Source organism: Pseudorca crassidens, chromosome 17 (assembly GCF_039906515.1).
Source record: "Pseudorca crassidens isolate mPseCra1 chromosome 17, mPseCra1.hap1, whole genome shotgun sequence".
NCBI lineage: Eukaryota > Metazoa > Chordata > Mammalia > Artiodactyla > Delphinidae > Pseudorca > Pseudorca crassidens.
The window spans coordinates 28,823,762-28,838,788 of NC_090312.1; the positions used below are offsets into that span (position 1 = coordinate 28,823,762).

Below are 15,027 nucleotides of genomic sequence, written 5' to 3' on the forward strand. Positions count from 1 at the left end.
AGATATTAGCATTTGTAAAACTTGCCTTTTAGAACAGCATAAAAAACAGGCTTGGGTTCCAAAAGTACAGAGCTAAAAGGCGTTTGAACACTAAATCATCAGCCTTTCCCTCAGCAGGTTGCTATGGTGACAACAGGGCTACAGCATTGCCTCTCACTGCCTGCACTTCTGCAGTAAAGGCTTTCACTTAACACACGTTGGATTTTTTTAAGGCACACACCCCATCATCAAATACAAAGAAATATTGGAGGCAGCTTTATCTGAGTCATTTTCTAAACAGAAGTTGTGTCTATGTTCTTTATCCTGTACTGATGGGCCCCATAGGGGGTTAGAAAATTCACTCATTCATGCATTCATTCATTTGACTGTTATATATTGAGCGTCTACTGTGTCAGGACCTGTACTAGGCACTGCCTACATCCCTGGTGGAGACAGACAAATAAGCAGGGGATTCTGATAGAAGATCGTAACAGCTCTCCTGGGGTGAATTAAATACAGGTGTCCTGGAAGGACTGATCTTCTTGGGGGATCAGGGGACGTTTCCTGGAAGAAGCTGTTTCTAAAATGAAACTTAATGTATCTTTAGGAGTTGAGGGGGATGGGTGGGTGAGGTGCAAGAAACGCTCTAGACAAAGGGACCAGAGTGTGCCACCGTCTAGAGGAAAAAGAGAGCACGGTACCTCCTGAGAACTTCAATTGCTACAGTTCAAGGGGTATCCATTTGTATGTGGAGGGGGAGTGGCAGGGGCGATGGATTGGGGGTGGGTAGGGGTGGTGAGGGAGGGAGGATCCAGAGAAGAGCAGTGTCAAGAAATGAGATGGGAGAGATACACAAAGCCAGATCATGAAAGGCATTTGTGCCACGTTAAGGAGTTTGAATATTACTTGGAGGACAACCGAGAAATCATTAATGAGTTTTAATGAAGAAGCACGGCTCGATTTGGCCTTGTGGAAAAATAGCAAAACTGGCGAGACAGGAATAAGAGGCAAGATTGGAAGCAAGACAACCTTAGTTAGACCGCTCTTGCAATAATCCAGGATATTTGCGGTTTAGGCTCTAAGTAAAGAAAATGCACTCAAACAGAGGCCAGAAGTAATCCGATTCAAGACACTATTTCTAGGGTAGGGTGGAGATCATTCACGCTTTCTGCTATGCGGGGCCACATGAGGGCGAAGAAGTCAAGAATGACTCTGAGGTTCTGACTTGGACACCTCCGTGGAGGGTGTTTTCTGCTGTTAGGCCCCCAGATTTAATTCTCAGGAGGGACCTCAGAAGTACCTTAACAGTTTGACGTTAACAGTTCGAGCCTCACAGTATATGTCCTCAGGCTCATAATTTTGGAAATAATAGACTGTAGGAATCATCCTGGAACATCACTTTCCTGAAGTCCGTATCTGAGACAGCTGTAGGTATACAAGTGTGAATTAATAAGCTCTTCCCACAAAATAAAGAATCGTAAGGTTATCAACTTCACTTAACAAATCTAAGTAGATTGAAAAGACATGAACATGTATGGAATAAAACTTCTTTATGGGTATAGAGGAGGCAAACTGCTTTCACTAATCCTCTGATTTCAGGCTCTCTCTAGACTCACACTGTACATTCCTAGATTTGAAAGTTGAGGACTCAGAAAAATGCTTTTCGGAGGGCAGACAAATGAGATGGTGGAGGTTCAGATACCATTTTCAAGGATCACAGTCCTTCCGTGTAGAACACTGGGTGTAACGATCGGGCTGTTCCCCATCCACACTGCTACTTAGAATATTCTCCAATTCTGAAATAAAGGGCGTCTAAATTATTATACATGTAGAGTTGCATCATCAGATGAAACTACAGTAATAAGTGTGATAAATCAAGGCCCATGACCCAGACGAAGGATGATCCCTATTCCACTTCCTCAGCTGAACAGGTTTTTGAGCTATTTTGAACAAATCTGTCTGCCTCAAATGCTTTTTCTGTCTGTCACGTAAGAGGATTCAGCAAATATTGACCGGAAGAGCTGGACGTGATTTGACTGCCCTTTGGAAAGTTCTCTTGAATCCGCTGGGTATAGCTGTTTTTTTGTTTTCCTCATCTAATCCTCCTAGCCATCCTTGACGTAGGTATTATTATTATTATCCCTCATTTAACGAGGATAAACTTGAAGTTCAGAGAGGTCAAGAACTTTAGGCACATAGGCACTTCGCTAGAAGGTAGTGGAGTGCTGCCTTGAACTGGTTTTCTGAGTTCAAGTGCGGTGTCCCCAAAGCAGCGTGCCTGGTACTCATTCCCGGGCGTCTGTGGGCCAGAGCTGGAGAAAAAGGCTTTCTCGCCCTCGGCAACCTGGCTTCCCAAGCCCGCGGGAACTGGCCTCTTCGTTCTGTCCCTGCGGTGCTGCGCTGCCATCGCCAGGCCCTTCGGATGCAAATCCCCCAAGGAGAATCGCAGCCTTTGAGATTCCGGAACCCAGATGCTGTGTCAGTCGTGCAGCTTTCGCTTGGCTGGGGTCCGGGTGGAGGGGGACCGCCCCGTCTCTCTCCTGCGAGGTAATTGTGTGGGGAGCTGTAAGTTGACTTAAAACCGAGAGGGCAGGGAGCAGCCGCGAGGCAAAAACTTTCCCTTTCTACAGTTTGGCTCTCAGTGATGTCACAGCTTTTCTGGGTTCTTCTCTGCGACGTGCACCCCCTTCGAACCCGATACCAGGTGCCAAAAAGGGGGTGTTGGGCGTCACCCTGCTGGAGATGCTCCGAGCCTCCGCAAGCCCTCTCCGGGTCGGGCTCGGCAGACAAGGAGGAGCGCGCGGAATTGGTGGGCAGGGCCCGCGGCGAAGTCGGGCGGGCGGGCGGGGCGCGCCGAGGCGCCTCCCAAGGGGCAGGCAGGTGAGGGAGGTCGGGGGAGGGGAGCGGGAGCCGCGGTGGCACCACGTGTCCGTCCGGGGCGGGGCGGCCGGGCGTGCCCTCGGGGCCCTGCGCGAGCTGCCGCAGCGGTGGCGGCGCGTCGGCCCCGCAGCAGCCGGCGGCCGCAGAGCGCGCCGGCTCAGCACAGTCTCCTCGCCCCGGTGCCCGCAGGTGCCTCTTCCTGGACGGCGGCAGCGGCGGCGGGAGGAGCCGGCGGGCGGCAGCGCGATGGGACCCCTTCGGGAGACCAAGGTAAGGAGGGCACGTCTTGCGGGCGCGGATGGCAGTGTCCGCGAGCGCCGGGGGGAGAGGAGTGGTGTGCACTGCGGGGAAGGGAGTCAGGTGAGAGCTGGAGGGGTGACGTTTAGAGTTGTGGTAAACGGGGACAAGGAGGTGGTGGGCACGATGAGAAGGCAGGGGACAGTTGCTCAGGTGATGAGACCTGGGAGATGGGCAGGTGATACTGTGTTTGGAGGGTTGGCCCGAGGATTAAAAAGACTGACTCTGAATGGTTAATCCCATCCCCTGAAATTGGAGATTTGGGATCTAGCTCTCAGTCGATGTCCTCTGTGTGTGATGTGGATAAAAAAGGACTTGATGTATTGGGGACTGAGAAATAAGGACTCCAGCATTGGTTCAGGGTCTGCCTTGTGCCGAGCGGAGTGGCTGACGGGTGATACCTGCTGGGTGACTGATGTGCAGAACAAACCCCGAGGCTGGGTGCGGCTTTCTCCCCTGGATAGGGTGGATGCCTGAGCGACCGCGGGACTTAACCCGCGGCTGGGGCTTTCCCTTCAATTATGCACTGTGAGGGCCTCCCAGAGGTGTTTACTTTGGCAGCGACCCTTCCTGGTAAGCCGCGTGGAAATGAGCAGGAGGTCATATTTCCAAATAGTGTTCGTTACCTAATCCAAAGCCCTTTTTCAATTGCAGAGGTTGGAGTGAGCAGTGGGTTTTTTTGCGAAGAGCTCCTCCTAGGAGTCCATTTTAATATGGAAGGGTGGTGGTGACCCCGAAAAGCACTGGACAGACTGCAGGCCCGTTCTGCTTCTAGATGATGTGCAGCAGTTTGGCTAAGCATCTTTGCCTCTTTTAGCCTCAGTTTCCTCATCTGTAAATAGGGACACAAATTAGCGTCCTCCCTATGACCTCGGTTGTAAAGATTAAACAAGATAATGGTTGGGAAAGCACTTTAAAAATTGAAAAATATCGCTAAAATGCTGCTTTTTAGGCATTTTTAAAGCCAAGGAAGGCACGGCCCTCTGCATTTAATTCTGTGTTTTGAAGGAGAGAGAGAGAAAAATCTCTTCCTATGGGTGACCTGTAAGGAAAACAAAAGCTAAACGTGATGTAAAAGGTGGAGCCATCTTACTGGGTATTGGATTTTTGTTTGCTTTTCTGTTGGCAACAAGCCTTGTGTACCAGGATATTAATGAATAATTAAAATCCTGGCCGGAAGAGAGGGCATTTGAAAGATCAGGCTGCATGATCTATCAGGAAAGACTTGTTTCAGGTATAGGGGTCTACTTTGTGAGGAGACAGGAAAACAGAAGTGAAAGTATCACAGCTAATTCAGAGAAAGCAAAATGGAAGTCTGGAGGAAATCAAGTAATAACCAGAGTGTGCTGTGAGTTATGAAGAGCCTTTGAGAGAGTGGAAAGCTTAAACGTGACAGGAAAAGCCAGAATGAGAAGGTGAGTTAGGAGCTGCCTGAGAGAACGGAATAGCCTTTCTGCTAGCGGCTGGAAGTGTGCGTGTGTGCGTGTGTGTGTGTAAGTACATCCGTGCTGGAGTGTGTGCTCTTCAGTAAATTAGAAAGCTTAGCTGAGTAGAAGAGTTCTGGAGTTCATTTTAGCTACTGAAACAAGGACTACTCTGTGAAGATTCAATATTCAGAAATGTGGCTTCTTAGAAACTGAGCTCAGAAGCAGACTGGAGTTCAGAGGGGGCAACAAATGTTCTTTTGTTTTATTTCTGATGTCCAATTTGGAGAAGGAGCAGAGAGTGCAGCATCATGAGAAGGAGATTTCCCGGAGCCGGATTCCCCGTTTGATTCTTCGGCCCCATCTGCCTCGGCAACAGCACCAAGTGTCCCCAGCGTCTGAGTCTCCCTTCTCGGAGGAAGAGAGCAGAGAGTTCAACCCCAGCAGCTCTGGGCGCTCAGCAAGGACCATTAGCAACAGCTTCTGCTCAGGTACAGCACCCGCGGGAATGAAGGCAGGAAGTGTGTACATTGCCTGGCATTTTAAATGCATCTGGAGAGGGCCCCTTAGAGTCTAGGACTGGACGTTAGTTATTAGGATGAATGATACGAGCTTGCATCTTTTTGGCTGTTTTGACCTACGAACACAGCATTTTCAAATGGTTCAGCCTAATGAAATTTCATACCTGTTTTTGTATGTTATTCTAGTTGATAATTTACTTTGTGAAATCTAACTCCTTGCTTCTATGACTGTTTGTAAAATGTATTCCTCCATTAAATCTGGAAAAAGTAGCTTACATTTTATACTAGCAATCTTTGTAAGCCTGTGTACTTCTGTTAATGGAATCCTCAAAGATAAAGCAACTCCTAATGAATGAGGTCAGGATCAAGGTGGTTTATTTCCCAGGACCAGCCTGACCTTGTATTTTAGAGGGAAAGAGCACAGGCTTTGTAACCTTACAGGCCTGGGCCGGAATCCCTGGCCTTTCTACCCTTACAAGCTGTGTGACCCTGCGCAAGTCGCTTAATCTCCTTAAGCCTCAGTTGTTACATCCATAAAATGGGATGATAATACCTACCTTGTAGAGTAGCCAAGAGGTTGAGAGAGACCACGTACCTAAGTATATTCCTAGTGCAGGTCCTGGCCTGTAGATGTGCTTAATAAATGATGTTCCTTAATACAAAGAACATATGTCAGTTTCGATACATGTTTGAGGATGTTTCCTTAGAGTTGTGAGTATATTTGGTAAAGGCATAAATCTCTTCCTGAAGGTGCCACCGTTACCTGTTGACAGAGCCTATTATACAAATTGAAGCACATGACTTAGAAGGACTTGTATTCTTTGAAAAGTATTAGGAATTTGGGTAAAATTTAAAGGAGTGATTGTCTTATGGTTCATGAATGTTTCACAGAGGATAATTTTTAGAATTTATTTAGGAAAAATGTAATTTGAAGGTTAACACATGCATGAAAAGGGACATATGAATCAAGGTGCTATGATTAATGCCCTAATTTAGCAGGATACAATAGTCCATTGTATTTAGTATTGGTGATTACATTTTCAGGGATTTTAAAAGTGTAGCTTTAGATTTATTATATACTTTCACAAAATAATTCCACCCGATGCATAAGTTGTATATTAGAAATACTGTGCCGCTTATTTTTATATTTTTTTCTCTACAAGACTTCAGATTCTCTACTTGGTTTTGAAAAAATTCTATCGAAGTATTTTATTTTAAAACGTGTTGCTGAATCCAGTGTAAAATGGAAACCCACTGATGGTTTGCTTGACACTCTCCCAGGAAGAAAGAGAAAGGAAAACTGCTGGAGCAGATTCCAAAAACCCAGAGTCGTATTTGCAGAATGTAATGCTGTTTACTTTCACTCCCTTTTGGAGTTCAGGAATCACTCTGGTTGAATGTGGATGAACCCAGGGGAATATCATTTCACACTGACATGGCTTTGTTTACATAACTCAATTCCACATTTATTCCTGAAATTCTCTCCACATAATCATTCTCTCTCTGACTGACTTCACGGTGAGCAGTGTTACCAGCAAAAAAGAAAAAGTTGGTCAAAACAAAAGAAAAATCCCCAAATAGATCTTAGAAAATATATTTGGCAAACAAATAAAATTGTTAGTTTTGGCCATGAATCATTCTTTCCAAGACCCATTTCCTGGATCAACCCTCCTTCCCAGGAGACCTGTCTCCCACCAAGGCCATAATGCTGTCCATGAAAATTGAAAGTAGATATTGATCCTTCTGCCATTAACTAGTTGAGAATTGAGTGGCAGAAGCACCTAATGATGGGTGTCTATAAACCTACCTTTCGATCTTGAGCCTTGAATCCTGCCTCCAGATAGGACTCCCTCTGTTCCTGGGTCTCATCTTCCTGCTTGGCTATTCCCCAAGGTTTGGGTTGATGCCTTGTCGTTCTTTGCTTTCCTTTCCTAAGAGCCCTGGTAAAGCCCCATGATGGCTTTTGAGTGCTGTGCTGACTAAAATTGACAGGAGCAAGGTCTTTGGGGGGCATGTTAATGATGCTTTAGGAGGTCAGCTGATGGATGGGAAATAAATGGGTTTAGTACTATGGGGAGTACTGAAGCTGCAGGCAATGAGGTAGAGACTGTAAAACACGTCCAACCAGCAGGGGGAAATAGCTGGTTTTAGTCCAGCCACTTCAACACTGAAGCTGCAATACATGTTGGTTATCATGGCAGTTAGATCAGAGACCAAGGTACATGCAAATCTTAAAACTACCATCCTCTGCTAGAATGAAACTCAGATAATTTAGAGATGTCTGTTGCTGCTGTAACTTCATAACCTTACTGTGATTGTTGTGCATTAGTTTGTTTTCTTTATAAATCATCACATTCATTCATGTGAAAGAGGGCATGAAGAGTTAGAGGGGTTCTTACAATCTGATAGTGAAATTAGAGACGAAGATGTTACTCAAACACAATGCAATTTAATTTGAAAATTACAGTTTTAAAACTGCAAACTGGGGTCTTTCCCTAAATCTGTATCAAAGGCTGTATTAATTGTGAAGAGCATCAAATGTCCTAAGATATTCAGTTTTTAAAAGAAGGATAATGCATTGAGTTTACATAAAGTTAACTTTACTTATTATAAAGGGCTATCCTTTATTTTGAGAGACTGGCTTTCCTATCGTTTGTATTATAACAAAAAAATCCAAACAGTGGTTGGAGTTGTACTTCAGTAAAATAAATGACAACTCTATGTTGAAATGTCCTCCACCCTCACCCTCATGCTTTTCCTTTAATTTTTACTGGTCTGTGAAATTAAAAGTCCGGGCGCTATTTTCAGAGTGACCTGTCTGTTTTTACCTGCTTTTTCCTCCCTCCCTCCACTGCCTTCTTCTCCCTTTCCTTCCCACAGGAGCCTTGAGAGGAACATTTAATGATTTGATATTCTACGTGCTAATTTGTATGTTGTCTCTATCTCATTTCAGAGGGAAGAAGCTGTATGTGACTTTTGCAATTCATTGAGGGCGTGTCCCCAGAGCTTTTCTTTTAATAGCTTCTTATTAGCAGAATTTCTCTGAAGAGATGCATATGTTTTGTGCATTTCATCAGCACGTGTCATTTTGCACTTGGACGTCATTCTCCTGTTAAAAGAGTCTATTCCTTACAACTTGTGCTGGGTCTTAGTCACTATGACCTCAGGTGGGCACAGCTAAGCTTATATTGTATTGGAGACCAGGCCCTATTTTGTGTGCATGGCAAGGAAAACATTGTACGTTCTTAATGAATGTTAACTAATGCTTTCTTAGAAAAAAAAAAAGAATACATAAGGAAGTACAGTTACTAGTAAGTTAATAGGAAAAAAAAACAACAACCCTGCTTTCATGTCCTCTCTTTTATTTTTAGTCAGTTTTTTTTTAACCAATATTTTGGCATCAAATCACCCTATCTTCCTTCCCTCTCACTCCCCCTCCCCATGTTTCCTGTTTTAAGTGCCCAGAGAAGTGATAAAACCCCTATTTGTGATTTGTGTTCTGGGTGTGGCCCATTGAATCTAGGCCTCTGTGCATTTTTCTCCCTGTTTTTTGTTGGTAGTGCATTGTTATGCATGTTTGTCATTGTGCCACAACTCCAGCCTCTATTAGAAAAGCTAATGACCTGGGCAAGTCTGTCACATACAGCAGTCACCTGACGTGGTTAGCAGCATGACATACATTTCTCTTTGCTCAGATGAGGCAATAATTACCCCTTAGAACTAGAAGGCAGATGGATTGCTGGGTTTTAGGCTAGTTCTCCTTGGGGTGCCTTGTAAACATGGCAGGTGGGGGAAATGATGCATATAGTGCGCTGATGGTTTTATGGGAGACCAGTGATTTCCCTGAGTTATATCCATGTTTCTAATGTGCACGCACATACACAGTCAAGTTTATGACTTAACCCATTAAGAAACATGTACCAGGGCTTCCCTGGTGGTGCAGTGGTTGAGAGTCCGCCTGCTGATGCAGGGGACATGGGTTTGTGCCCCGGTCCGGGAAGATCCCACATGCCGCGGAGCGGCTGGGCCCGTGAGCCATGGCCGCTGAGCCTGCGCGTCCGGAGCCTGTGCTCCGCAGCGGGAGAGGCCACAGCAGTGAGAGGCCCGCGTACCACAAAAAAAAAAAAAAAAAAAAGAAACATGTACCAGATCAATCAACTGAAAGACAGAATCCAAGATTCTTCGCAGTCTAATCCTGAGTAGGGTGTTTGCAGAAAGTACTTTGGTGGTTACAGTGGCCGAGGAGGAATCCTTCTTTGAGTGCCAGTGACCTAGAGGTAATCATTGTTGCTGTTTGTGGGAAGAACAATTACGGCAAATTATAACCTGACTGGTGCCCTGCTGCGGCATGATAATGCCTCCAAAAAGTTGCCTGGCCTTGCCAAACAGAAATATTTCTGCTATGCTTTTGTCCAGTTGAGGAAACTTGGCATCTGGATAGAGTAAGCCTTTGAACATAATGATCAGAATTGAGATGAACTGATGGGAGTGAGCTGCAGTACTGAATTACACTATAAGTGAATGACTGCCAACATGCTGGGAAGAAAAAAAACAAAAACCCTAAGAATTTAGTATGAATTTAATGAGCGTGGGACCTAGGCACTGTTGCATAATATATATTTCAAGTGCTTAGCTGCCTCAGTGTCAGAGATAAGTACCCAATGAAATAGGTTACAGATGAAGGGCACACAGACAATGTTTCTTTGAGGATGTGGTAACTGCAATCAGGGGGACAAGAGCAAAAATTTTGACATTTAATTAAAAAATTACTTAGCAATGGGAACAGTAAAAGATAATCATGTTGGAATTGGACCATGCCTGAGAGCAAATCATGGTACTTAACGTGAAAATCTTTTATGTTGTACAATACTCATGTTTATGACATTGTTTCGCAATTTCCGAGAAATTTTGTTTGTCTGCTTTTGAATCCCCAGGAAAACTTGTTTAAAATGCAGATGACTTGGCACCACCCAAGCCTATTGTCTCAGGATGGGAGGGCCCAGGAATCCGTATCTTGTAGGCTTTCTGGATGACTCTTATGCCTACTGAAGTCTGAGCCTCACGCTTTGTGTTCTGTATGTGTTTGGAGATTTTTGTGTGAGGGATGGGCGGTGTATGCCCCAGTGGCATCCCAAGATGAACAAGGATCAAAGATGGCAGAAGTGGTGGCCAGCCAAGCTGTTTAAACTCATAGCATGAGGCAAGGAAAATGCTTCCACATTCCCTGGGAATTATAGCTTCTCACTCTATATTTACAATTCCTATGTCATTAGTCTTAGCAATAATATTATTTATGTCTACATAATGGGTTTAGCTTGTGTTCAAGTGGTAGAAAAGCAAAAGGGAGGAGAAAGCATTTCCTTCCTTTATTTTCCTATGGAATCCTCTCCCTGGATTTACTATCTCTAGCCATACTTTTTTTTTTTTTTTTTTTTTTTTTTTTGCAGTACGCGGGCCTCTTACTGTTGTGGCCCCTCCCGTTGCGGAGCACAGGCTCCGGACACACAGGCTCAGCAGCCATGGCTCACGGGCCCAGCCGCTCCGTGGCATGTGGGATCTTCCCGGACCGGGGCACGAACCCGTGTCCCCTGCATCAGCAGGCGGACTCTCAGCCACTGCGCCACCAGGAAAGCCCTAGCCATACTTTTAATTCTTTTTCATTTACTTACTTTGGTATTAGGATTATCTGGGGTACACTGAAATCAGGTGTACTGGGTACAACATGAATGTACCCTGAACACCCAGTAGGTATACTGAGAGAGATGGAAAAAAGAGAAACTGAGGCCTGGGAGTAGCAGGACATTGAGCTTCTTGCAAATGTCCACAAAAATGCATTACCCAGTTAAGCATCTATTCAGTGCCTGCTAAGGATCAGGCTGAGGCTACAAAGATGAATAAAACACAGGGACTGGAAAAATCAATTATTTTACTGCCTTAACCCTGACACCAAAATAAATGGGATGCCACATCTTTGGATGCGTTTCCCACACAACTGACTTTATCTCACTGACTTTGTGTCTGGTCCCTCTTACCCACACCCACTCCACACATACTCCTTCCTTGTCATTTGAGTTTGTTGCTCCATTTATTATCTGCGTTGGCCTCTCACATTTCATAAGCCCAAGGGTTCAAAGAAGCAGCATTCATTAGTGTGGTGTAGTAGATAAACATGAGCCTTGGCATCAACAGACCTGAGTTAAAAGCATGAAATGAGATTAGAAAGGTGGGCAGGGCCAGGTCAGGGACGGCTTTGTTTGCTGTGTGAAAAACTTGACCCCTGAGATCCAGGGTCTATACAGGAGCTGGACCAGAAACGTAAAGAGTGAGGCCACCTGGATAGATGACAATAGAATTAGAGTCTAGAACTGGACAGTGTGTGCCCCTTCTAACAATATTCAGAATTCTTAAAATTCAGCTTTTTTTTTTTCTCTTACTATCTGGGCCAAATAGCACACATAAGTAGTTGGATACGGCACACGGGCTGCCATTTCGCAATTGCTAAACATCTTTCAGAACCAGTGAAGGGTTTTCAGCAGGGAAGGGTTGTCTGGTTTATGACTAGATTTATAATTTAGATAAGTCTTTCTAATCACATGTTGGAGAGTGGATAGGAGGAAACAGGGAATGACAGGGAGGAACCTGCCTGTGCTGAAGGCCATTGTGGTGACAGTCTAAGTGAAAAATGATAAAGCGATATGTGTGAGGGTTGGCCCCAGAACATATGTGTCTGAATCACCAATTACAAGTGGAATGGTGTCTACATTTCCACCGGACGAACCCAAATAGAGGAGCAGGACTGGGGAGAGGGATGAGTCTGGTGACTGAGTTCGGATTAGGCTTTGCTGCATTTGAGATGAAGGTCTGGAGCTGTGAAGAGAAGTCAGAGATGCTGGTAGCTGAAGTGAAGGGACTTGGTGATACAGGTTTCCCCACTATCTTAAAGTAGAACATCCTAGGAAACCTTTTGTAAGCAGAAATGGCATAGAGTGAAGAAGCAGTCATCTTAGGACACGTCTTGCTAACGGATGCCCAAAATAAGGTAAAGCACAGACGCAACAGGCACAGTTCAAAGCTCTGGCAGCGTGATGCTGAGATGCCGAGTGTAGTTCCTGGAGGACCAGCTCTGCAGCCACACTCACTGCTCGGGCTGCACGCTACCTCTACAACAGATCGATACAAAACAGATGCTGAATGCTATTTTCGATATTTGCGTTGTTTCATAAAAGCAAACGTTCTCTTTGGATTTCTTTCGGTTATCGAAAACAATGCAAACGTAGGTCTTTCCTGAAAGTGAAAAGCAAACTTTTTTTTGTAAAGCAAACTTTCTAAATATGGGGGATGGCTGTCATTCCCAAAGGGGGGAACATGGAGGAAGAAGGTTAGAGGACCCTGGCTAGAACTCTGAGATAAAACGAGAGGACGCAGAAAAAGGACACCGAGGCATCTGAGAACAGGCAACAGAGGGGGAGGAGGTGAGCCAGGAGTGACCGTGTCTCCAATCCCAAAGGACGAGTGCGTTCCCAGAAGAAAGCAGCCAAGAGGTTCAGATGTCAGTCGCAGCAAGAGTGAGTAAGGTGTGTTTGTAAAAGTGCTCAAGGATGACACCACTAGGTTATCAGGGATCTTAGGTAGAAACAGTCCCAGAAAACTGTGGGGATGGACTCCACATTGCACCAGGCTGAAATGTGAATGGGAGGTACAAAATAGGGTGTAGACAACTTTTTTAAAAAGCTTAACAGGGGGCTTCCCTGGTGGCGCAGTGGTTGGGAGTCCGCCTGCCGATGCAAGGGACACGGGTTCGTGCCCCGGTCCGGGAGGATCCCACGTGCCACGGAGCGGCTGGGCCCGTGAGCCATGGCCGCTGAGCCTGCGTGTCCGGAGCCTGTGCTCCACAGCGGGAGAGGCCACAACAGTGAGAGGCCCGCGTACCGCAAAAAAAAAAGCTTAACAGGGATGGGAAAGAGAAAATAGAATAAAAACAAGGGTTGCATTTAAAGTAAAGATAGGGTGTTTATCAAATCAGAGACATTTTGATAAAGTTTTTAGGCTGAGGGAAAATAGACAAGAAAAGAGAGAGAGAGATTGAAAATAGTAGAGAAGTGATAACTTTGTAATAAGACCAAGGTAGACCAAGAAAGACACATATGGAAAGAAAAGAAAGGCCTGAAGTGAATATAGGTAAGTTTATTCATAGGTCAGGGTAGGTAGCTGAAGGATGCATTTCACAGTCTAGGTTAGGTGCTTCTTCTTTATCCTCCCTCTATCAGACTGCGTGACCTGGTTTGAAATTTTCATATTTAGTTACCTGACTCTCCAGTAGACTGTAAGCTCCATGAAGGCAGGAACACTATAGTTCCTTGCACTATACCTGACACACAGCAGTTGCTTAATGAGTATTTATTGGAATTTGGTAGAAGGTATAATTTTGGAGAACAGGACAAGTGAAATATTTTCATTCATTTAATGCATTGAGAGCAGGATACTTAGTTGCTGGGGAAGTAAAACAACTAGAACGGTACCCAGTACTCAATGTAATAGGTTTATTCAGTGAAGGAAACATTCCTGTCCAGAGGAGTTCAGCATCTCTAAATGTCAAAAAGAGTCATTTGCGTAACAGGACCATGCCTCCAGTGCTGTGGTAGCTAGAAGAGAGCTCTCTTGCTAAGAAAATCAGAAAATCCCCCACTCAAGAGTTGGTACTCGGAAGCCAGGAGAAAAACAGCAGCCCGGTTTATTTTTTATTTGTTTAGTTTTTTGTGTGTATATGTAAGTGTGAGATGTGTGTGTGAGGTGCATGCGTGTGTGTGATTGGTGTGTGTGTGTGTGTGGATATGTCATGAGTGATATACATGTGTATGAGTGTATATGAGTGTGTGAGGTGTGCACACGTTTTGTGTGCCTGGTGGTGGGAGAACTGGAAGGTTTGGGTATCAGCAAAGCTTTCTGGAGGAAGTGATGCCTGAGCTCTGTTTATTCCACTCTAATCAGGCTTTCCTCCTATTCCACTGAAGTGACACCTGCCAAGTTCTCAGTGCCCTCCACCAAATCTTACGGTGGCTTCTTTGTCTTCACCTCTTCATCCCCCCTGAATTCCCATCTCAGTAAATGGTACCCGCTTCATCTAGATAACAGCAGCCCAGTTTAGAGTCAAGCAGGAATTCGGCCACATACCCACGTTTCCCAGGACTCAACTTGACCCTGGCCACCACCCCGCCCCACCGCCCAGGTGGATTTTACTCTGAGAAACCCCAGGGGTGATGCATGCACTTGGGGTCCATGAGGCTGCTGGGCGTGCCTGTATTGTAAGGTGGCTTTGCTGGTGTCTGCTCACAGTAACCGCTCTAAACCTCTGCTGCTGTCGGGCTTGGACTGTGACATCTCCTGCTTTGGAGACCCAGTCCAGCCCCTCGTCTGCCAGAGCTGAGATCCTGCCCAGCTTCTCTGCGCATTGCTGGTTGTTCGTGGCGCCCGCCCTCCAGTCGCTGCCCGGGTTACACTGCTCTGGCTCCAGGAAGCCAGTCGTGTTGGGCTGACTGCTCCCACTTTTGAGGGAACCCAAACCAAACTTCCCAGTGCCCATGATGGGGGCTTGCCCAGCACTCACACCCATCCCCTAGAAACCCATCCTTCAACTTTTCCCTGCTCTGTGTGAATTTTCACAGGGCGCCTCCTCTTTCCTGGCTGGCTCCCTCTTATTCTCTCCTTTTTAGTGTGGGAGTCCCTGAAGGTAGGATTCATCTTAGACGCTGACCCAATTCTCAGAATTCTTGAGACCCTGTGGACCTTAACCTGCCCTTCTATGTATTCTGAGGTGTTTGTGAGGATTATCTTTTCCTTAATGCTAATTATTATATGTTTTCAGCTCAAACCTAATAACCATGTGCAAACACATGTCAGAGTGGACGTAATCACATTTATAGGGTTTA

At 45.5% G+C, this 15,027-nt stretch overlaps 1 protein-coding gene across 9 annotated transcripts in view; it reads left to right on the top strand.

The window, feature by feature from the left end:
• SYBU (syntabulin) overlaps positions 1–15,027 on the top strand; it is a 112,687-nt gene that overhangs the window by 37,194 nt on the left and 60,466 nt on the right. For 5 of the 9 annotated variants that reach the window (XM_067711469.1, XM_067711466.1, XM_067711461.1 and 2 more), the window contains 2 exons: positions 3,049–3,129; positions 4,870–5,071. In XM_067711469.1, the coding sequence (XP_067567570.1) occupies positions 3,106–3,129; positions 4,870–5,071 (226 nt within the window). In that variant the 5' untranslated portion in view covers positions 3,049–3,105. Of the gene's footprint in view, positions 1–3,048; positions 3,130–4,869; positions 5,072–15,027 lie in introns of those variants that run through there. The other 4 variants (XM_067711468.1, XM_067711467.1, XM_067711462.1 and 1 more) reach the window with 2 other exon arrangements.